General features: G+C 43.0%; 2 protein-coding genes across 2 annotated transcripts in view; one reads left to right on the top strand and one right to left on the bottom strand.

The window, feature by feature from the left end:
- The window catches only part of EPDR1 (ependymin related 1), a 36,808-nt gene extending 33,144 nt beyond the window's left edge, over positions 1-3,664 (bottom strand). The window contains exon 1 of the mRNA XM_061414017.1: positions 3,049-3,664. Within this exon, the coding sequence (XP_061270001.1) occupies positions 3,049-3,353 (305 nt within the window). The 5' untranslated portion in view covers positions 3,354-3,664. The remainder of the gene's footprint in view (positions 1-3,048) is intronic.
- Positions 3,665-12,032: 8,368 nt separating this feature from the next.
- SFRP4 (secreted frizzled related protein 4) lies at positions 12,033-22,389 on the top strand. The gene is made up of 6 exons (XM_061414016.1): positions 12,033-12,784; positions 14,074-14,154; positions 14,249-14,314; positions 16,553-16,751; positions 19,295-19,358; positions 21,846-22,389. Exons 1-6 carry the CDS (start codon positions 12,340-12,342, stop codon positions 22,029-22,031), a joined length of 1,041 nt encoding a protein of 346 aa, XP_061270000.1. The 5' UTR covers positions 12,033-12,339; the 3' UTR covers positions 22,032-22,389.
- The last annotated feature ends 263 nt before the right edge of the window (positions 22,390-22,652 follow it).

Genomic DNA, 22,652 nt, shown 5'->3' with positions numbered 1-22,652 from the left:
GGGATGGCGAAGATGGTGGTGGCCAGAGGGACGATTGTGGCCACACCTTCTACATTGCACTGTGTGCTGTACATAGTTGAACTCATTTCATCCCCACAGCAAAGCAATACATTAGGCATTAGTAGCATTCCCATCTAGTAACCCAAAGACCTGCATTAGAAATTGGAATTCAGAGGCAGATTTATCTGACTCTAAAGCCTAATCCCTTAAATCATGAAAATCCTACCTCTGGGAGGTGGGGGGATGAACCCTATCCTCCTTTCCTTCTCCTGGCCTTACTCCACTATGTCAGCAGTGTGCTTTGGGCCATCCTGTTACTGATCAGGGTTCTTGGCCTCTTTAATCAATAGAAACTGATCAGAGGCCAGACAAGAAATGCAGGCAAGGCTTTATAGGAGCCGCTGCTGCAGTGGAGGGGGCGAGGGGAACAAGAACAAACAGATCCCCAAGGGGAGCAAGCTTGTTCCTTACACAGGATGAGGGTAGGGGTGTATCCAGGGGTCGGGCTGCAGGGGGATGGCTTAGGTGGTTTGCCCACCCCTTAATCAGTGGTGTTTTGTATAGGGGAATGCACATAGTAGGCTGCTTTTGCTCCAGGCTCTTTCAAATGTGGCGATTGGGTTTTGGCTCTCTTTGTATCCTTTATCCAGAATTCACCCTAATTGTGCATGCACACAGTTATCTTTAGTCCCATATAGTTTCTTTGTATTTTATTGCTGGAGGAGAAGCATGTCCATGTGTGAGCACTGCAGCATAGGGTCCCAGGTCCCAGGTCTGTCTCAATCCTAGTCCGTCTTTGACATGGACTCATCCGAAAGCCACCACTATACAAGGCTTCAGGACAACGCACACAAAGAGCAGTACTTGACCCTTCTTCAGAAGTGCAGAAGCCAAATCCCATCTCAGCAAACAGCATCACCATTTACTCAATGCCGTCAGTACCGTTAGCTTTCACAAGCCAGAACTGACTTCCCCCACCACCACCCTACAGCATACCATCTAATCCTCTGCACCTCCTTCAATAAGCCTCTTCAGTATCCTTAAAATTTCTCAAAAGTGTCCACTTCTCACCGTCACATTGCCACACCCCATCTTCCACCTGGATCTCTCTACAAACATCTCCTAGGTCATGTTTCGGCTTCTTCTTTTGTTCTTCTTTATTCTCAACCATTCATCCAGTGCTCTTTTAAAAACCCAGCCATGGCATTCCACTGTTTAAATATCCTTCCCTGGATCCCCAACCTCCCACCATACTCCATGCTTCAGTCTAACAGTGATTGGCCTGCAGTTATTGGAATATTCTCAGCCTTGCCTGTGGCAGGATGTCCCAAAATACACCTGGATGGATCATCCTGGATCAGTCTTCCCTCCACACCCGCTTCCCCTTAATGGTCAGCCCGTCCAGGGATTTTGGGACTCGCTCCTGTTCCACCTCCTCCAGGAAGCACCTCCAGGTTAGTTGCTTGTCTGGGGTGCTCTCAAGTCCAGCTCATCCCTTACCCCACTATATGGGAATTCTTCCTTATATGATTCCACCCCCACACCGTGACCTCCCTGAAACCCAGGACCCACTCTGATTATACAAAATGACTGGCACACAAAAAATGCAGATTGCATGAATAAGCAAAGGAACAAGAGCCCAGTATATCATGGATGTCAGAATCAACTCAGTTTCCTCCAGTCCTAGCTCTTGATCTGAGAAAGTTATCTAATCTCCCTTGACCCCAGATTTCTCTGCTTGTAAAATGGAGATCATAACACCTGCATTGTCCAGTGGTTGTGATTTTTAAACTAAATAATACGGTATGTGGAACATCTTCAGGACCATGCCTGGTACATACCAAGTACTCAAATGCTGGATTTTGCTATTATTATTACAAAGTTCTTCGAGACTTAACAGAAAACATTCATCTTCTTGAAAGAGAAAAGATACTCCCAATACCCCATGATGACTCAGCTATTCCAGGCCTCCTCAGCACTTGTGGTTTACAATCATGTACTATTTTGCATTCTCAAATATATTGCTTTGAACAATTCTTGCATTTGCATACTGTCTTCAAGATACCTAATACTTCAACACTTTTAGGTGAAATGATATCAAATTTTCTCCACATTTACTGCCCATTGGAGCCTTAAACTGTGGACATTCACATGGCACCTCCTAATTATGCCAACTCCATATGAGAGGCCAGCATAACCCTTGGAGGAACACACACAGAGAAACAGGAATGAGGCAGAAGAAACTGACAGGTGGCGATCCCAAAATAGAAATCAGGTTTTAATAGGGTCAGAACAAACTGCAGTCTCAGGAAAGAGGGTGTCCTTTGTCATAATAGATGCAGAAAGGTGACTAATCATACCAGTAGTTAAAAAGCATTGTAGCATAACCTCTCTGTGGAATATTGTGCAGCCATTAAAAATAGGTAGGGGGCAACTATTAAAATGACAAATAACAGGGAAGAGATCATGTTCTATAAAAAAAGATACAGACGTACAGGCTTATTGATCACCGAATGTAAAACTTGCTTAAAAGAAATTTTAAGGGAGTAGACGAAAATTTCAACGGTTGTGACAGTTCTTTTAACTGATCCCGCACACTTTTGGTTGAGTTGTCATATTCCTTTAAAAAGGAAAAAAAAAAAAAACACCTCGTATAAAATATGTATTCGGCGTGTCTCCTTCACAGATGGCTCCTGAAAGAGCTGAGATAGTGCAGAAGACACGCCCTAGGCTGAAGGGGGCACCAGGAGTCAGGAGGCTGACTCAGCAGCGTTTGAATGTGGGCGAACCAGGGCCTGGGGGCGCCGCCTTTCTTCACCGGCCACCGCCCTGCGAGGTCTCACTGAGTGCCCGCCAGCAGGCCGCCCCCAGTGGTCCAGCCCGACACCCAGCCCCCAACTCTGCTGTCCCCAAGAGATCCTCTCCGCGAAGTTTTTCTTTGATGGGAGGAAGGCGACGCGAGCTGCTGGAAACCCCGCGCTCCGGCGCAGCTCCCTCGACGTCGCCCTCCCCGGGCCGCCCTGGCCTCGCTCCCCCCGCCCCACGTACCTCTTGCAGGGGATCAGCGCCTTCCTCTCGTCCAGCACCCGCACGCGCTGGTTGAGCCCGTCGTAAGAGAGCAGGGCGCGACTGTAGCGCCCGGTGCTCTGCCGGTACAGCACCTGGCGTCCCTCCCATTGCTGCGGCGCCTGGCAAGGGCGCTGAGCCCCCAGGGAGCCCCCAGCCCCTGCCCCGGCCCCCGGCGCCGCCATCCCCACGCCGCAGAGGCAGCCCAGCGCGCAGACCCAGAGGCCGCCCAGCAGCCAAGCGTCCAGGGACCCTCGGGCCACGCGGAGGGGAGCGCGCCTAGGCATCGCCTTCTGCCGCGGCCGCAGCCCCCAGAGAGCCAGCCCGCGCCCAAGGGGGCGCTGAGCAGCCGAGGCACTCAGCGGGGCTTTTTCCAACTGTGCCCGAGGGCGGTCTTGGCCAAGTTGCTGCTGGTCACGGCGGCGGCCTTTCCAGCTGTTGGGATCAGAACGCGCAAGGCCTGGGAGCCGGGATCGGCCACGGGAAAGCTTCCCTGAATCGTGTGAGAGCTGTTTCTGCCTGGGCCGCTGCCCGCTGCCGCTACTGTTTTCACTTGCTCTCTGCTGCCAACAGGAAATGCAGTGGCAGTGGTGCCACTAGCATCCTGAAGGGTATCCGCGTTTTAAGGGGGATGGGGTGGTGGGGTGAGAAGGAAAGTGTTTTTCTGCTGAGTATTCAGCAGATAACCAACACTGGAGGACAAACTCAAACACAAGATCAAGAAAGCTGGATCACTGCACTTGCTGTACCCCACATAACCCTGTCCCTTTATCAAATTGTTTTTGTCGCTGTTCAGTCCCTTACCTCATGTCCAACTCTTTGTGACCCTGTGGACTGCAGCACATCAGGTTTCCCTGTCCTTCACTGGAGTTTGCTCAAATATATGTCCATTGAGTCAGTGATGCCATCCAACCATCTCATCGGAGCATTTAGGATGAGGAGAAGGAGTAGCCCCCTTCTCCTCTTGCCCTCAATCTTTCCCAGACAGGGTCTTTTCTAAAAATCCGGCTCTTCAAATCAGGTGCCCAAAGTATTGGAGCTTCAGCTTCACAGCATCAATTCTTCCAATGAATATTTAGAATTGATTTCCTTTAGGATGGACTGGTTTGATCTCCTTGCAGTCCGAGGGACTCTCAAGAGTCTTCTCCAACACCACAGTTTAAAAGCATCAATTTGTCAGTCCTCAGCTGTCTTTATGGTCTCTCATATCTCACAAACATGACTACTGGAAAAACCATAGCTTTGACTATATGGACCTTTGTTGGCAAAGTGATGTCTCTGCTTTTAAATATGCTAATAGGTCTGTCATAGCTTTTCTTCCAAGTAGCAAGCATCTTTTAATTATGTGGCTGCAGTCACTGTCTGCAGAGATTTTGGAGCCCAAGAAAACAAAATCTGTCACTATTTCCACTTTTTCCTCATCAATTTGCCATGAAGTGATGGGACCAGATGCCATGATCTTAGTTTTTTGAATGTTGAGTTTTAAGCCAGCTTTTTCACTCTCCTCTTTCACCTTCATCAAGAGACTCTTTAGTTCCTCATCTGCATATCTGAGGTTGTTGATATTTCTTCTAGCAATCTTGATTCCAGCTTGTGATTCATCCAGTCCAGCATTTCACAGGATGTACTCTACATATAAGTTAAATAAGCAGGGTGACAATATATAGCCTTGACATACTCCTTTCCCAATTTTGAACCAGTCCATTGTTCCATGTCCAATTCTAACTGTTGCTTCTTGATCTGCATACAGGCTTCTCAGGAGACAGGTACAGTGGTCTGATATTCCCATCTCTTTAAGAATTTTCCAGTTTGTTGTGATCCACACAGATACTTAGTTGTGGATGTGACTGGTGATAGAAGCAAGGTCTGATGCTGTAAAGAGCAATATTGCATAGGAACCTGGAATGTCAGGTCCATGAATCAAGGCAAATTGGAAGTGGTCAAACAAGAGATGGCCAAGAGTGAATGTCGATATTCTAGGAATCAGCGAACTGAAATGGACTGGAATGGGTGAATTTAACTCAGATGACCATTATATCTACTACTGCGGGCAGGAATCCCTCAGAAGAAATGGAGTAGCCATCATGGTCAACGAAAGACTCCAAAATGCAGTACTTGGTTGCAATCTCAAAAGCAACAGAATGATCTCTGTTCGTTTCCAAGGCAAAACATTCAATATCACAGTAATCCAAGTCTATGCCCCAACCAGTAATGCTGAAGAAGCTGAAGTTGAACGGTTCTATGAAGACCTACAAGACCTTTTAGAACTAACACCCAAAAAAGATGTCCTTTTCATGATAGGGGAGTGGAATGCAAAAGTAGGAAGTCAAGAAACACCTGCAGTAACAGGCAAATTTGGCCTTGGAATACAGAATGAAGCAGGGCAAAGACTAATAGAGTTCTGCCAAGAAAATGCACTGGTCATAGCAAACACCCTCTTCCAACAACACAAGAGAAGACTCTACACATGGACATCACCAGATAGTCAACACTGAAATCAGATAGATTATATTCTTTGCAGCCAAAGATGGAGAAGCTCTATACAATCAGCAAAAACAAGACTGGGAGCTGACTATGGCTCAGATCATGATCTCCTTATTGCCAAATTCAGACTGAAATTGAAGAAAGTAGCGAAAACCACTAGACCATTCAGGTATGACCTAAATCAAATCCCTTATGATTATACAGTGGAAGTGAGAAATAGATTTAAGGGACTAGATCTGATAGAGTGCCTGATGAACTATGGATGGAGATTCGTGACATTGTACAGGAGACAGGGATCAAGACCATCCCCATAGAAAACAAATGCAAAAAAGCAAAATGGCTGTCTGGGGAGGCCTTACAAATAGCTGTGAAAAGAAGAGAAGTGAAAAGCAAAGGAGAAAAGGAAAGATATAAACATCTGAATGCAGAGTTCCAAAGAATAGCAAGGAGAGATAAGAAAGCCTTCCTCAGCGATCAATGTAAAGAAATGGAGGAAAACAACAGAATGGGAAAGACTAGAGATCTCTTCAAGAAAATTAGAGATACCAAGGGAACATTTCATGCAAAGATGGGCTCAATAAAGGACAGAAATGGTATGAATATAACAGAAGCATAAGATATTAAGAAGAGGTGCCAAGAATACACAGAACTGTACAAAAAAGATCTTCATGACCAAGATAATCAAAATGGTGTGATCACTGGCCTAGAGCCAGACATCCTGGAATGTGAAGTCAAGTGGGCCTTAGAAAGCATCACTACGAACAAAGCTAGTGGAGGTGATGGAATTCCAGTTGAGCTATTCCAAATCCTGAAAGATGATGCTGTGAAAGTGCTGCACTCAATATGCCAGCACATTTGGAAAACTCAGCAGTGGCCACAAGACTGGAAAAGGTCAGTTTTCATTCCAATACCAAAGAAAGGCAATGCCAAAGAATGCTCAAACTACTGCACAATTGCACTCATCTCACACGCTAGTAAAGTAATGCTCAAAATTCTCCAAGCCAAGCTTCAGCAATACGTGAAACCGTGAACTTCCAGATATTCAAGCTGGTTTTAGAAAAGGCAGAGGAACCAGAGATCAACTTGCCAACATCCGCTGGATCATCAAAAAAGGAAGAGAGTTCCAGAAAAACATCTATTTCTGCTTTATTGACTCTGCCAAAGCCTTTGACTGTGTGGATCACAATAAACTGTGGACATTTCTGAAAGAGATGGGAATACCAGACCACCTGACGTGCCTCTTGAGAAATCTGTATGCAGGTCAGGAAGCAACAGTTAGAACTGGACATGGAACAGCAGACTGGTTCCAAATAGGAAAAGGAGTACGTCAAGGCTGTATATTGTCACCCTGCTTATTTAACTTCTATGCAGAGTACATCATGAGAAACACTGGGCTGGAAGAAGCACAAGCTGGAATCAAGATTGCCAGGAGAAATATCAATAACCTCAGATATGCAGATGACACCACCCTTATGGCAGAAAGTGAAGAGGAACTAAAAAGCCTCTTGATGAAAGTGAAAGAGGAGAGTGAAAAAGTTGGCTTAAAGCTCAACATTCAGAAAAGGAAGATCATGGCATTTGGTCCCATCACTTCATGGGAAATAGGGGAAACAGTGGAAACCGTGTCAGACTTTATTTTGGGGGGCTCCAAAATCACTACAGATGGTGACTGCAGCCATGAAATTAAAAGACGCTTACTCCTTGGAAGGAAAGTTATGACCAACCTAGATAACATATTCAAAAGCAGAGACATTACTTTGCCAGCAAAGGTCCATCTAGTCAAGGCTATGATTTTTCCAGTGGTCATGTATGGATGTGAGAGTTGGACTGTGAAGAAAGCTGAGTGCCGAAGAATTGATGCTTTTGAACTGTGGTGTTGGAGAAGACTCTTGAGAGTCCCTTGGACTGCAAGGAGATCCAACCAGTCCATTCTGAAGGAGATCAGCCCTGGGATTTCTTTGGAAGGAATGATGCTAAAGCTGAAACTCCAATACTTTGGCCACCTCATGCAAAGAGTTGACTCATTGGAAAGGACTCTGATGCTGGGAGGGATTGGGGGCAGGAGGAGAAGGGGATGACAGAGGATGAGATGGCTGGATGGCATCACTGACTCGATGGACATGAGTCTGAGTGAACTCTGGGAGTTGGTGATGGACAGGGAGGCCTGGCTTGCTGCGATTCATGGGGTTGCAAAGAGTCAGACACGACTGAGCAACTGAACTGAACTGAACACTGTCAAAGTTTTAGCATAGTCAATGAAGCAGAAGTAGATGTTTTTCTGGAGTTGTCTTGCTTTTTCTATGATACAGTTTGATCTCTGGTTCCTCTGTCTTTTCTAAATCTAGGATGTACATGTGGAAGTTCTGAGTTCACTTACTACTGAAGACTAGCTTGAAGGATTTTGAGCATAATCTTGCCAACATGTGAAATGAGTGCAATTGTATAGTAAGTAGTTTAAACATTCTTTGACATTACCTTTCTTTGGAATGGGAATGAAAACTGACCTTTTCCAGTCCTGTGGCCATGGCTGAGTTTATCAAAATTACCACCTGCTAACTCCAAATTAAAAGTAGAAAAAAGGGTCTCTTCCTGTAGAAATGACATCAGTCATTCATTATGGCCATTTGGCAGCCAGTAGAGAGCCTGTGGGACTAGACACTATGGGGACTAGTCTAGACCCTAGACACTGTGGGACTAGACACTATGCCTTTGCTCTTGGGCTGAGGACTCAGGAACACGCCGGTGGCCACATCTGCAGTGAGACCCATCTCCTCACCCATCACCTGACAATACCACAGACCTACACGTTGGTGTCTGGAAGTTTAGTGTCGTTAAGAACAACATTAACTGGGTTTATGGTTTATGTCTGTGTAAGGTTAGAATCTGTAGTATGGACTCGATAAAAAGCAACTGTTTAAAAAACAAAAGGTGAGGGTGGGATGATTTGAGAGAATAGCATTGAAACATGTATATTATCATACGTGAAACAGATGACCAGTCCAGGTTCGATGCATGAGACAGGCTGCTCAGGGCTGGTGCACCGGGGTGACCCTGAAGGATGGGATGGGGAGGGAGGTGGTGGGGGGCGTTCAGGATGGGGAACACATGTACACCCATGGCTGACTCATGTCAATGTATGGCAAAAAACCACTACAATATTGTAAAGTAATTAGCCTCCAATTAAACTAATAAATTAATTAAAAACAAAAACCAAAAAAACCACCTTGTTTTCAAAGTTTATATAGTCTTTTCACCTGATATGCTTTTCAAGGATGAAGAGTGAGGCAGGTGAACGTGGGAGAGAGCATTCCTGAATGAGAGACAGATGCGGGGCAAGAGGAAATGAGTACGATTTGGGGGATCAAGTATGAGGCAGATGGTAATCTGAGGCCAGATCACTCAGGGCCTTGAAAATCCTTTTAAGGATTTATTATTAATTCCAAAGTTTTGGAGCCAACCATAAATGTAAAGCTAGGGAGAGTGTCGTCAGGTAGAAGTCTTAGGAAGCTCCCCCAGGTCAGTGTGGAGAATGGCAGGGCAAGGCAGAGGGCAGGGGGAAGAGGAAGATGCTGTCACAATCTAGACAAGAGCTACTGTCTGAGTTAACACCTTGGTAGTAGCAATGCAGAGGATGGAAGAGTTGGGGACTAGACAAAAGGATAGACTTGGAGGAAGACCACTTCCTCTAAGTGGTTTGGATCACTGGAAGTTCAGTCCTGAGTGAGAGAAGATAAATTCAGTTTAGGATTGGCTGATTTTGTGATGACTATGGGATATACAGATGGAAATACCCAGGGGACAATTGGATAAACATTTCCAGAAACCAGCAAGCTTGCATGCGTGCCTGCTAAGTCACTTAAGGCATGTCTGTGTGACCCTATGGACTATAGCCTGCCAGGCTCCTCTGTCCATGGGATTCTCCAGGCAAGAATACTGCAGTGGGTTGCAATTTCCCACTTCAGAAGACCTTCCTGACCCAGGGATCAAACCCACATCTCTTATGTCTCCTTCAGGAAGGCAGGTTCTTTATTACTAGGGCCATCTGGGAAGCCCAGCAGGCCTAGGGGTCTGGATTTGGAAGCCATTGGCATTTAGTTGGTCACTGAACCCAGAAAGGACAGTAGAAGAGTGGTTTCCCACTCATGGTGGTTTTGTCTCCCAGGGGACAGTTGGCAATATCTAGAGACATTTTGACTATTACAATGGGATAGAGGGCAAGCTGGCCCTGGCATCTAGTGGGAGGAGACCAAAGACACTACTAAATTACCCACAGTGTGCAGGACAACCCTCCCCACCCCAGCTCCCATGGCTCACTCAAAAAAGAATTATCCAGCGCTTTTGACACTAGTGCTGCGATTGAGACAACCTGGAGCAGTGGGGAGTGTAGAGAGTGAGAAGAGGGCTGAAGATGGAGCCCTAGAGAACTCCCGACATTGGAAGGATGGGCAGGGAAGCAGGCCCTGGAGGAGACTGAAGAGGAGCCACCAGAGAGAAGCCACTGACCAGGGGAACTTCCCCAGTTACATGAGATTTTGGCAAATCAATGTCAAGTATGGGGTAATGGATTGAGTGCTAAAAGCCAGGCAAGAAGAGGGAGGCTGGTTGTCACACTCTCCAGATGAATTCCTCAATGCTGCCACCCTCTCCTAGGAACACTAAAGCCAAACTACCAACAGACCTAATCGGGTAAGCAAGGAGCTTTATGGAGAAGGGTTCTCAGCTTTTCCCCTCCCTTTCTTAATGGACATTCCATCTGAGAACATCAAGGAAATACCTGAAATGTCATGACTTGGTACTTGCAGAGCTAAACTAATGCAGCAGGTTCAAACTAGCTGTAGAAGTTTGAGTCCTCCCCAAGTTTGCCCTCCTCAGCTGATTCCTAGGAAAAGGCAGGGAGCCCAGTTCATTCTCAAAACTGTATCTTCTTCCCTGGTAGGAACTTGGGCTGAAACTCATTTTCACTAAACCAGAGTTTAGACCTACTAGAATCTAATACTGAAAACAGCTTGAGATCTCATCTGGGCTATCCTGTTTGCTTTCTATTTCACTAGCCTGCACTGGCGTTTGAAGCTTGGTTTTCTACAGAAAAAAAGATACCTCTCTAGATGGGCCCTGCTGTATTTGGTTACCCTGGGCTTCCCATAAATAAAACTGGACTCCTTGGGTGAATCCTGAAATGTGTTTGTCTCATTTACCTTTTCAACTAACCATGTTTGATTCATGTACCCAGAAAAAATAAATAAGGTAATGCATTTACACATCAAGTGCATTGTACATGCTCAGTAAACATCAGCTGTGCTTTTCCTTTATTGGGCTATTTTAATCTTCAGTCCCAATCAGAATCAAAACTAAACTAATTCTGTTATCTAAGCTTTGGAGAGAAAATCAATGTCTGCCTTAAGTTCAGATTTCCAACTAAACCATGAAGATTACCATTCAGATAACATGCTTTCATATTCTAATGCCCTAAGAAAATACCATATACCAGAAATCTTACTGCTTGCAAATCAGTGTATACTTGGAACAATAAAGCCTCCCTTTTCTGGGGATAGCTAAGCCAGCAGTGGATTCTACTACCTGTCCGAATAAAAAAATAAGATAAAAGAAAGAACAAAACATACATCATTGATCTCCATGGTACACAGCTTCTTACTTCATTAAATAACAGTTTCCAAGTAAATCAAGATGTTAGCTGCATTGGAAATCACTTGGCATAAAGGAGGAAAAAAATCTTTCAGATTGTGATATCAAAGTCGTCTTGGCTTTCTGCTTTCGTTCAAGTTGAAAAGAGGAACAAGGAGTAGGAGAAAGAGGGAGAAATGTTAGACGGAAGACATTTCTCAAACTGGAAGATGCTGTGACACCTTCGGTCAGTTCTTTTCCTGGAGCAGGTACAGCTCAAAGGCCATTCTGGAAAAAAAAAGCCTGAGCCCAAAGTAATGTCTACTAGCCACGACAGTAATCACAAAAACAAATTCCATACAACTCAGGGCCGGGAGGGGGCGGTTTGCTTATATAATGTGTCCATCCTGTTCCAATTGCACTCTCCTGGTCCCACACGTCTCACCGCTCGGCGCTTCTCATGCCCCCTACTGGAGAAAGCAAGTACGTTTAAGAGGTAAAGAGCAGCAGAAGTTCCCATTTCTCTCCAACTTCACAGTTGGGGAACCCAAAAGGCAGAGGGCGCAAAGTTCAGCTTTGATTCGAAAGACGGTCCTTCCCTCTCTTGAAATCGTATCTTGCACCTTCTTGGATCCGGTATCCAAAACGACTGCCAGAGGCTCTTTTTCTTGGTTTGAAGAAAAAGGACTGGCCAGACTAAAAAGGAGGGACTTTGGGGGAATGCAGGATTCAAGCCCTGGGTTGCGGCCCGGAGGAGATGATGTCACCGCTTCTGCAAGAGAGGGCTGGGGGGTGGGGCGGCCGACGGGGAGCCCGCGCCGAGCCTGCAGCTGCCAAGGGAGCGTTCCGAGCCCACGTCAGGGGAGGTGTCGGGATAAATAGGTCCGGCAATGGCCGGGGTTGGCTGCGCTCGGAGCTGCCGGGCCGGGGACTGGAATTGCCAGGGCGGGTTCGCGCCTGGGAGGCTGAGGGCTGGAACTACTGGTGCCGCGCGCGCCGGACTGCGGATACCCTCGGCCGGCCCCAGAGGCCGCGCACTGCTGCCCACGGGAGTTTGGGTAGAGCACATCCCCTGTGCCCTAAAGCACCTCTTCCTTCGTGAAGGGAGAGAGAAAGACTAGGGGGCCCATTCTGTCTACTGGGGTGGCGGCGCGGGAGGGCAGTACCATGCTCCTCTCCATCCTGACCGCGCTGTGCCTGTGGCTGCGCCTGGCGCTGGGCGTGCGCGGCGCGCCCTGCGAGGCGGTGCGCATCCCGATGTGCCGGCACATGCCCTGGAACATCACGCGGATGCCCAATCACCTGCACCACAGCACGCAGGAGAACGCCATCCTGGCCATCGAGCAGTACGAGGAGCTGGTGGACGTGAACTGCAGCGCGGTGCTACGCTTCTTCCTCTGTGCCATGTACGCGCCCATCTGCACCCTGGAGTTCCTGCACGACCCCATTAAGCCGTGCAAGTCGGTGTGCCAGCGCGCGCGTGATGACTGCGAGCCCCTCATGAAGATGTACAACCACAGCTGGCCTGAGAGCCTGGCCTGCGATGAGCTGCCTGTCTACGACCGGGGTGTGTGCATCTCGCCTGAGGCCATCGTCACTGACCTCCCTGACGGTGAGACTTGGGGAAGGACAAAGGTGGGGGGGGGGGGGCGGGGGCGGTTGAGGGGGCACTCTGGACTGTCACTGCCACATGAGAACCCGACAGCTGTCAGTGGGTGGTCGGGCAGCCCCCATTCTTCTTAGGTGAATTGGAGGAGGTGGGAAGGGCTGGTGACTTAACTTCTGGAAAAGTCTGCTTTCTCCACAGGAATTTCAGGAGCTAAAAAACACCATGTCCCCATAAAGAGGGATGGGCGATTTTTCTTAGATAGGTGACACTAGAGAATTTTTTCTTTGTAGTAATAAAATAGTAATAGCAGTGACAGTTGGGTCTGAACCCACTTTCAGCACTTTTTAAATATCATTTAATAAATAAAACACTCCTACCAGGATTCTCCACTTAACGTTAGTTCTTGAAAGCTCTTTCTGAAAAAGCAGTACTAGTCACTTCCCACCAGGAGTACAGTTTATAAATTTAGTTGCCCTGGAAAACTGTGATGTCTGTTTCATGGTCTTTGACCCAATGCCAGCGTCTGTGGCATCTTAGTTAACTCGAACTCAACCACCACTTCCTTCTTTTCTCTTTAGTCTTTTTGTTGCTTTTCTAGGAAGAAGAGGCAGGTTTAAATCCACTTCTTGAAATAAAACCTAAGAATATTTTTGCCTCCTTTTATCCCTGACTCAAGTTGCTACACATTTAAAGAAATTATGGTGTTGCTTTAGTGTCGTTTCTGAAGTTATATCTCAGAGCCTTGCCCAAAACGTGGAGGTGGAGAAGTGAAGTGAAGGGGGGGGAATTTAAGCTCCTCTCTAATTCAGTTTAAAAAAAAAATGTATTTCTTTAATTATAGAACTGATACAGGGTTATGCTTCTTTAGGGGGTAGCTCTGGATTGTTTCTGCAAAATGTGAGGTGGGAATTGAGGACTATTTTGGTTATTTTGATTAGTGTAAACTGTCAACTTGGAAAATCAACATTTTAAAATAGATTTAGGAGGGAATGACATAATTTATCCAGGTTGGATAAATGTTGGATAAATCCAGGTTGGCTGTATGTATCAACCAGTTTAAATGGATGTGCCTTCACTTTAGTTTGTTCTGGATAAACAGTCTCAGCCATAAGTCTTCTTTCCTAAGCCCAAAGAGTCTATATGGAAGAAGTAGTTGACAATCACATATAATTTTTGCTGTTTAGGATTTGTGTGTGTTTGTGTGTGCTGCCGTGTTAGTCAGTGTCTCCAGATGATTCCTTACTCCAGCTGGAATCACTGACCACACCCATGTGTCCCTGTGTGTTTTTCAGACGTTAAGTGGATAGACATCACTCCAGACATGATGGTACAGGAAAGGCCTCTTGACATTGACTGTAAACGCCTAAGCCCGGGTAAGTTCATTAGCCTCAAGGCTCCATCTCTTTCTTCTCTCCAGAGTGACTTCTGAACCTTTTTTCAACATTGCCTTTGTTTTGTCTTCTTTAGACCGGTGCAAGTGCAAAAAGGTGAAGCCAACCCTGGCAACGTATCTAAGCAAAAACTACAGTTACGGTAAATCATCTGCTGAATCCATTGGCTTGGGGACTTGGCACATGACACAGCCAGGTCTGCTAGTCATGAAGTGAAAAAGCGGGTTGGTGATTTCTCTCAGTCATGTGGGTCCTAGATGGCACAATAACAACTGTGAATATTTCTTGCTTTTCTGGGTAAATCAAGTAAAAACTAAGTAAAGTAACCTGGGTGAGGGCGGTGCTGTGAATCAGATTACAAGTGTGACATCCTGATCCTAACTGTCCTATTTGTCCAGAAGTTCTGTCAGCCAGGATATCACCTCATTTCTCTCATGGTTTCACCACAGGGCCTTAGGGCAGCGGTGGGAGGGGACGGAAAAAAAAGTTTCACTGCTGTGGAAAGGATGGGTAAGTGATCTGTGGATTTGACCTGAGGCCCAGAGACCAAAGAATTAAGATGTGCACACGTATCTTTTTACTTATAAAAACACTTTTTAAAAAACTGTGGGAATATGTTAATCACAAGACCTATGGCTGTAAGTATTAACATAGTTTAAATGTTCTCTTATTTGAAAGACCCAGTTGGCACTTTCTTCAGAGAATAAGTCAATCATGCTGTCTTGAATGTTTTCAGTGAATTCTAGTGTCATAATTTGAAAGTAAATTTAATTAAAAATGTGTTCCTTTAAAATACTTTTTTGGGCTATTTCATGGGGTTTTTTGTGTGTTTCTTAAATTATTTCTGTTGAAATAGTGGAAACTATTTGGGTAAAAATGTTTGTTTTATTTGGTAACTTAGTTTTCCATATTTCAAACTGAAATTTTATATCATAAGAACCTTTGTATTATACAACCCACATAAAAGCAGGAAGATCATGGCACTATAAAAGTCTGAAAAAATAACCTCTTATTTAGGTTGTCATATTTGAGAACCACACATAGCCAAAATGGGTAATTCAACCCCCCCAAAAAAAAACAAAACAAAGCAAAACACTGTCTTTTCTAGTAGCTTCTTGTTACTGTTTTTTAAACCTGTTATATGTAGATATCATCTTAATCTGATCCACGTAGCCCCTTGTCTGGCACCGTCCAGCCTTAGTTACTTAACTGTCCAGTCTGAGTTTCACTGTCATGCTGTTCTCTGAGGCATCATTGCTTCGTAACCACATTGATGATGAAACTATTTTCTATTTAAATTATTCAACTCCTTCATAAACCAGCTTGCTAGGATGGAATCCAAGACAGATCCATCCTAGGCTGATTACAACTCCATGGCAGGTGGTAATAGCAAGGGACCAAGGAGGTCAAGGAGCTTCCCTGGTGGCTCAGACGGTAAAGCGTCTGCCCGCAATGTGGGAGACCCGGGCTCGATTCCTGGGTCAGGAACATCCCCTGGAGAAGGAAATGGCAATCCACTCCAGCACTCTTGCCTGGAAAATCCCATGGACGGAGGAACCTGATAGGCTACAGTCCATGGGGTCGCAAAGAGTCGGACACGACTGAGCAACTTCACTTTCACTTTCACTTTCAAGGAGGTCAGAACTGCAAGCATGATAAGACGCAGTGACATTACCAGTCATCTGTAATAACAGTTCCACCTCTGCCCACCACAGACCCTGCTTTGGCAGTTTGGGAAATTAAAGAATTGAGAGCAGTCATCTTCAGAGACTCCTGCCTGCATTACAATGTTAGGACTGTAACAACTTTCTCTGGAACAGTTCAAGCAGCAGATGGGTAATTGAACCACACAAACTTTTAGGTGCCTTCTGAATCTGAGAATATATGATTCTCACTTCAAATCATTACAGGACAGAGTAGAAAGACAAAGTAGTATTATTTCTACAAAATTTAGTCAACCTTCTATGTAACTAAATTTCCTGATGTTCCCTTCTGCACCCTCCCAAAAAAAGCCCCTCATCATAGAATTATAGAATTTTAGGGCTGAGAAGAATCCATGGGATTCTGTATTGAAACTCTATCTGTAGCCCCATGTGGAGCAGTCACTGACCCAAAGACAGATCTCAGAGTAAGCCCGCTTGTGAATTTCCTTTTCTATCTTGCAGCATGATTCAGAACTTTTAAGACATTGTTGACAATATGGGAGGCCTTACATTTAGCATATGATTCTGTGGGCATTTTTGCCTGCATTCGGGCAGCTTGGACATGACCATAATTACAGGAGTGATTCTTTAAGAGAGGCTCAGAAGTTGGCAGGAATACACCATCCATATTTCTCTCCAAAGCTTCAGCAACACTTAAATCGATTTTTCAATTGCAGTCATTCATGCAAAAATAAAAGCCGTGCAGAGGAGTGGCTGTAATGAAGTAACAACAGTGGTGGATGTGAAAGAGATCTTCAAGTCCTCATCACCCATCCCTCGGACTCAAGTCCCTCTTATTACGAATTCTTCCTGCCAGTGTCCACACATCCTGCCTCATCAAGATGTTCTCATCATGTGTTACGAGTGGCGCTCACGGTAGGCACAGAGGGGCAGAAAAAAACTGCACACAGCTTAGGAAAACCATGAATCCCACTTAGAAGTCCTAGTTTGTGTGTGTGTGTGTTTTTTTTAAAGCACTAGCTTTTAAAAAAAATCAGTTTTAATAGATGGTTTGATTGGGATATCATATATCCTAAACATCGCTTAATTCTTAATAGAATTAAGGAAAAATGAACATATGAGCATTTCAGTGGACTCTTTAAAAATCAATTTCAGAATTTATTACCGGATTTCAGAAACTTATAAGCAAATAAATTGAGTAAAACCAGTTCTTTTCAAATCAATCTTATTGTAGCAAATATGAACTTTTAAGACCTTTTAAATAAATTGTGAATCAAGAAACGATGGCCATTTGAAACACAGTTCCACACTTAGTTTACATTTGTTTACTTGAGTATTATATAAACACATATATACACTCACACACATGTATTGTATGCATCTCTCCAGCTGGGAGTGTGTCTCCTCACTTATCTTTCCATAACATCTTTTTATATATATCTTTACAACATAAGAAGTCCTTAAAATATAAAAATCAAACACTTCAGCACAGGTTCCAGAAAGAGCCCCATAACTTGCTTCACTTCGTTTCTCCAGCAAAACTATTCATTTTTATTTAAAAAGTCTTCCTTTTGATTCTCTGCCATTAATAATGTTCCTATTCCTTCTGGATATACAGCTCAAGATTCTATTTCTCAAAAAAAAAACCACTTTTTGATACTGTCTTCACTTGAATACTTTCTTATTCTTCAGTCTATCAGTACTTAGTACCTTCTTCACACTTCTTGTGCTTTCGGCTTTAAAGCTGTTTTACTGCTTATATCTTGTCTTTCTAAAGACATTGAATGAATGAACTTTGAATGACTGTTTCTGGGCTCATTCCTCTATGATGCTTATATATGCTCCAGTACTAGAAGCATCTAGCACATCTGAGGATGTGCTGGATTGCTGAACAGGTGAATAGATAATACATGAGTTAAATAACAGCCTTTGTGTCATTTTCCCTGTTAGATTATAGACAGTGTAATTCTGATCAAAATCCTAGTAAACATCTTTTGGATGATTGAGATTTATGTCTTCACAAATAATGCTAATGATCATTTGGAAGAATAAAGTGCTAAGGACATGTAAAGGAGATTTTGAAAATCGAAGGATGAGTGAAAATATGCCTTATATCATAAGCAAAGTTAGTATAAAGCTACACTTGTTCAAGTCATGTGGTGCAACAGTAGACATGTGGATAAATAAAGCAGAGAAGAAAATCTTGCAACAGATTATAATTCATGCAAGAACTTCTACTATGAAAGAGATGTGGCAAATCAATAGAAATCAAACTGTTGTTTAGTAAATGTTGCAAATAGCTTTACTTGGGAAAATAGTATGTATTTTCACTTTGTACTCAATAAATTTTAAATGGGGTAAAAAAGTAAATATTTTAAAAACTTAATCAAAAAGGATAAAGTTCAGTAAATAAATATGTACTACCTGAAAAATAAAGTAGTCTGTAAACATAAAAGTAATGTAAGAAATTATGAGGAAAAATGTCAGTGCACATATCTGATGACAATATTGTGCATATTAAAATCAAAAATAAAAAGAGAAAGACATGGACTTCCCTAGAGGTCCAGTGGTTAAGACTCCAAACTTCCACTGCAGGGGGCATGGGTTCAATCCCTGGTCTGTAAACTAGGATCCTGTGTGTCAGGCAGCCAAAAAAATTTTTTTTAGAAAGAGAAAGACAAAAAAAAAAAAATTATTGCAATGGGTATAACAAAAGATAGTGATTTACTCTATAAAAAGTAAGTATAAATTTACATCTAAATCAATATTTAAAACATTGACTACAATATAGAAATGCATGTATGAAGTCTATACAAAGTTCTAAAAGAAGTACAAATAGTAAATAAACATTAAAATATTTACCTCCTTAATATTCCAACCCAAATAAAAGCAAGATTCCATTCTTACTTAGTCTTAATGTTGGTGAATTAAATGACAGTTCAACCATTTTGAAAATAATTTAGCACTATGCAGTGAAAACCTTAAGAAAAAAATACATACTCTTCTGCTTTCATAAATCTATCTTAAGGAAATAATTAGCCAGTGCACACTAGTGATATTCAGTGCAATGCTGATGATAATAGCTAAGCAAAAGGGAGGTTCAACTGTAGAGAAATAGTTAAATATATTATGGATATCCATAGTTATAATTTATATAGTTAGGAAAGTTATATTTTTTTAATTTTTCAGGTATATAAGAAAATGCATACAATGCTGAAAGGAAATATACAGTATGATCTAAATGTACAGTGTGATCTAATAAAATATGAAATATTAGTTAAATAAATACACCGAAAGAAAATATTAGTAAAATATAAATGGGGACTTGTGGGGCTAATGGTTATTGAAGAATTTTGGTTTTTACAATTTTTTGTATTTTATATTTTTGAACTTCTGTATTTTTGAAATTTTTACTTTCATAATTAGCATTGCTTATTAAGATAAATTACTTTTTTCAGGATGATGCTTCTTGAAAATTGTTTAGTTGAAAAATGGAGAGACCAACTCAGTAAAAGATCCATAGTAAGTATAATTAGGAATTCACAGATATGGATTGAAATGCACGTATTTGGGAATTCTTCACATTCTTTCATCTCTAGGCTATCATGTGCTGTGCTTAGTCACTCAGTCATGTCCAATTCTTTGTGACCCTGTGGACCGTAGCCCGCCAGGCTTCTCTGTTCGTGGGGATTCTCCAGGCAAGAATACTGGAGTGGGTTGCCATACCTAGCTCCAACTAGGCTATGATAGGAGCCAGCAACAGTAGCAGTATTTGTCTTTGAATAGGTAATTAAGAGAATAACTTTTCTCATTTGGAATTTTTATCATAAGTTTCTCTTCAGTTTCAAAGGTGATTTGGTTGCATTCAATATTGATCTACTGGTTTTCAACATTTCCAGATTAAATTTATTTATTGCTTTCTTTATTGTATTATATTTAATTTGTTTAGCAGTCAGTCAGATGCTTGAACAGAATTAATATACAGTGGTATTAATACAGATATATGTGGGTGTGAATATCTGCTTTTGAAATTCACACTGTCACTGTACAGAGAAGATTCTTTCCCTGTATTTAAGATAATTTCAAGACTTTTGTCAAAATAAGTCATATACAAAAAGTAATACTTTTGTGGTCAAATCCATAATTTAATGGTAACATCATAGAAAAATTGGTCACTCAGTTAGAGGAGTTAGAATAATTTTCTGCCCAGAGATGTGAAATCATTCCAGAACTAAAGAAATCAGGTTATTGGTTTGGATTTTAAAAGCATCCTTTTTCCTTAAAATATGTTTAGATGTATGCAGGAGAGTTTGTGTTACCCAGTTCAGAAAAGATACTGCAACTGCCTGTGTTTTCTTAGTTTGCAGGAATGAAAATTCTTGAGCAAGGGGAGAGTGTATATTAATACTGATTTATGGAGAAGGTGGGCTTCCCAGGTAGCTCAGTGGTAGAGAATCTGCCTGTCAGTGCAGGAGCTGCAGGAGACATGGGATCAATCCCTGGGTTGGGAAGATCCCCTGGAAGAGTAAATGGCAACCCACTCCAGTATTCTTGTCTGAAGAATCCCATAGACAGAGGAACCTGGCAGGCTACAGTCCATGGGGTCACGAAAGAGTTGGACATGACTGAGCAACTGAGCGTGCTTGCATGCATGGAGAAGGCAGTTTCAACACAACCTCTTCTACTGAGTCCTTTTCTAAATAACAGGCCCAAACACTGCTGCTGCATCTAAGCTAAACACTCATGAGCTTCTCAGGAGCACACTTTGTCTTACTGAACAGAAAATTCTAGCAGAGTTGCTTATTTGGTTTCCAAGACTACAGTAGCTTAGAAGAATCAATCTAGAAGGTAAGTCCACCTTGAAAACTGAGATTGTTGACAGGAAAGAAAGCTTTCAAGAATCATAACTGGGTCATTCACTTTGGCAGCAAATACTCCAATACAGTATTAAGAATATGAAAATATCACCGTGGTATAACAATGCACAGTAATAAGTTTATTATTTTAGGACTAGAGTTGTGCCCTAGGAGGGTGGGGACTGTATTTTTCATTTCATTGTATTTTTACTGCCTGACCTATGGTTGTGGTCTAATTTTTATACTCTAACATAAAGTAGGGACATATGTGTTATAATGAAAAGCAATGTCTATTCAAATAGACTCTTTTTCATTTTTTTTCTTAGACATTTTCATATTTAAAGAGTAAATTCTTTTTCTATCATGGAATCTTGACTGTCTAGAATGGCATTTCTCATCAGCTCTGGGTAGCTAACACATGAGTGGATTACTAAATGTGGGTGGGGCTTCCATCTTCTTTCAGATGTAAGAGAGTTAGGTGAACCTCTAAGTGTGGTAAGAAATCCCAGCTTCCTAGTGAGGCTGTATCCATTTCCGCTTTTAGCCTTGGCAAAGCCTTTTTGAATGATTGGCTGTATAGGAAAGTTGCATTACAGGGCCTATGGGAAAAATTGCATACATTAGGGCCTTCACAGGAGGAGAAGGGGATGACAGAGGATGAGATGGTTGGATGGTAACACCAACTCAATGGGCATGAGTTTGAGCAAACTCCAGAAAATAGTGAAGGACAGAGAAACCTGGCATGCTGTAGTCCATGGAGTCACAGAGTTGGACATGACTGAGCAACTGAACAACAGCAAAGGGCCTTAGGCTGTGGAGTCAGGCTGGTAAATTTGAATCCCAGCTCTGACTTTGTTGGCTCTGAAAATAACATCAGTATGCTTGTTTCCCGGTCATGACAATGGTGTCTACCTAGAAGGGCTGTTGTTTCAATGAAATAAATGTATGTCAAGACATTACCATATATATCCAGTGCTTTCCAAAGCACCTGTTACAGGATACATGCTCAACATCACGGGGTAGAGTAGCTATGGTAATCATGAGTCTCATGATGAGTATATTACAGTGAAAATACGCATTATTTTGGATATTAGTTTAATAGCATGAAGAGGTGAGACATATTTGATGGTCACATGTACACATTGCCTCCCAGCAGTGGGAAGAGAGGCTGCAGGAACAGCAGAGGACAGCCCAGGACAAGAAGCGAACAGCAGGGCGCACCAGTCGCAGTAACGCCCCGAAGCCCAAGGGGAAGCCACCTGCTCCCAAACCAGCCAGCCCCAAGAAGAACATCAAAGCTAGGAGTGCTCCAAAGAGCACAAACCCAAAACGAGCGTGAGCTAACTGCTTTCTGAAATGGGGACTTCCTCTCAGAGTGAGGCCAGGCATCACCCAGACAGCCTGTTAGAAGGCCGCACACCCCTCGCCTTAACAACCACAGTCCTCTTCATAGACACATCTTGCAGCATTTTTCTTAATGATATGCTTCAATTTTTCTTTTTAAGTCACTACAAACCATAGTGGTAGGTATGCCCTTTGGTATGCAAGGTATAAGAAAGCTGGTCAAATAAGCTTATCGTATTGAGAGTAAACTGTGTGCAGACTCTGTGAGAGCTCCACAAGGGCAAAGATGCTTTTGTTCTTACAATTTGACCTGATATGTGCATTGAAAAATAAATGCCATATTACAAACAAAACACCCAATTTTTTTTTTTTACAATATGTTTTATTTTATTTGGTGGTTAGGATGTGAGCAGTTTTTCAAAATGTGATTGAAAATATAATGCTTCTAAAGAGGAAAGCAAGAGGAGTGAATGTTTCAAAGATCTTTACTGTTTGCAGAAGAATTTTTGTGATCAAAGGGGATTTTTGAACAATCTAGAAAAGTAGGATGTGGAAAATCAGAATCAGTCTGGTTTTATGGTTTTTGTTTTTACAAAGAAGCCTTTCTGCTCTGTTT

This window comes from Bos javanicus, chromosome 4 (assembly GCF_032452875.1).
Source record: "Bos javanicus breed banteng chromosome 4, ARS-OSU_banteng_1.0, whole genome shotgun sequence".
NCBI lineage: Eukaryota > Metazoa > Chordata > Mammalia > Artiodactyla > Bovidae > Bos > Bos javanicus.
The sequence above is the reverse complement of the archived record's forward strand: the minus strand, read 5'-3'. Positions and strand labels throughout refer to the sequence as shown.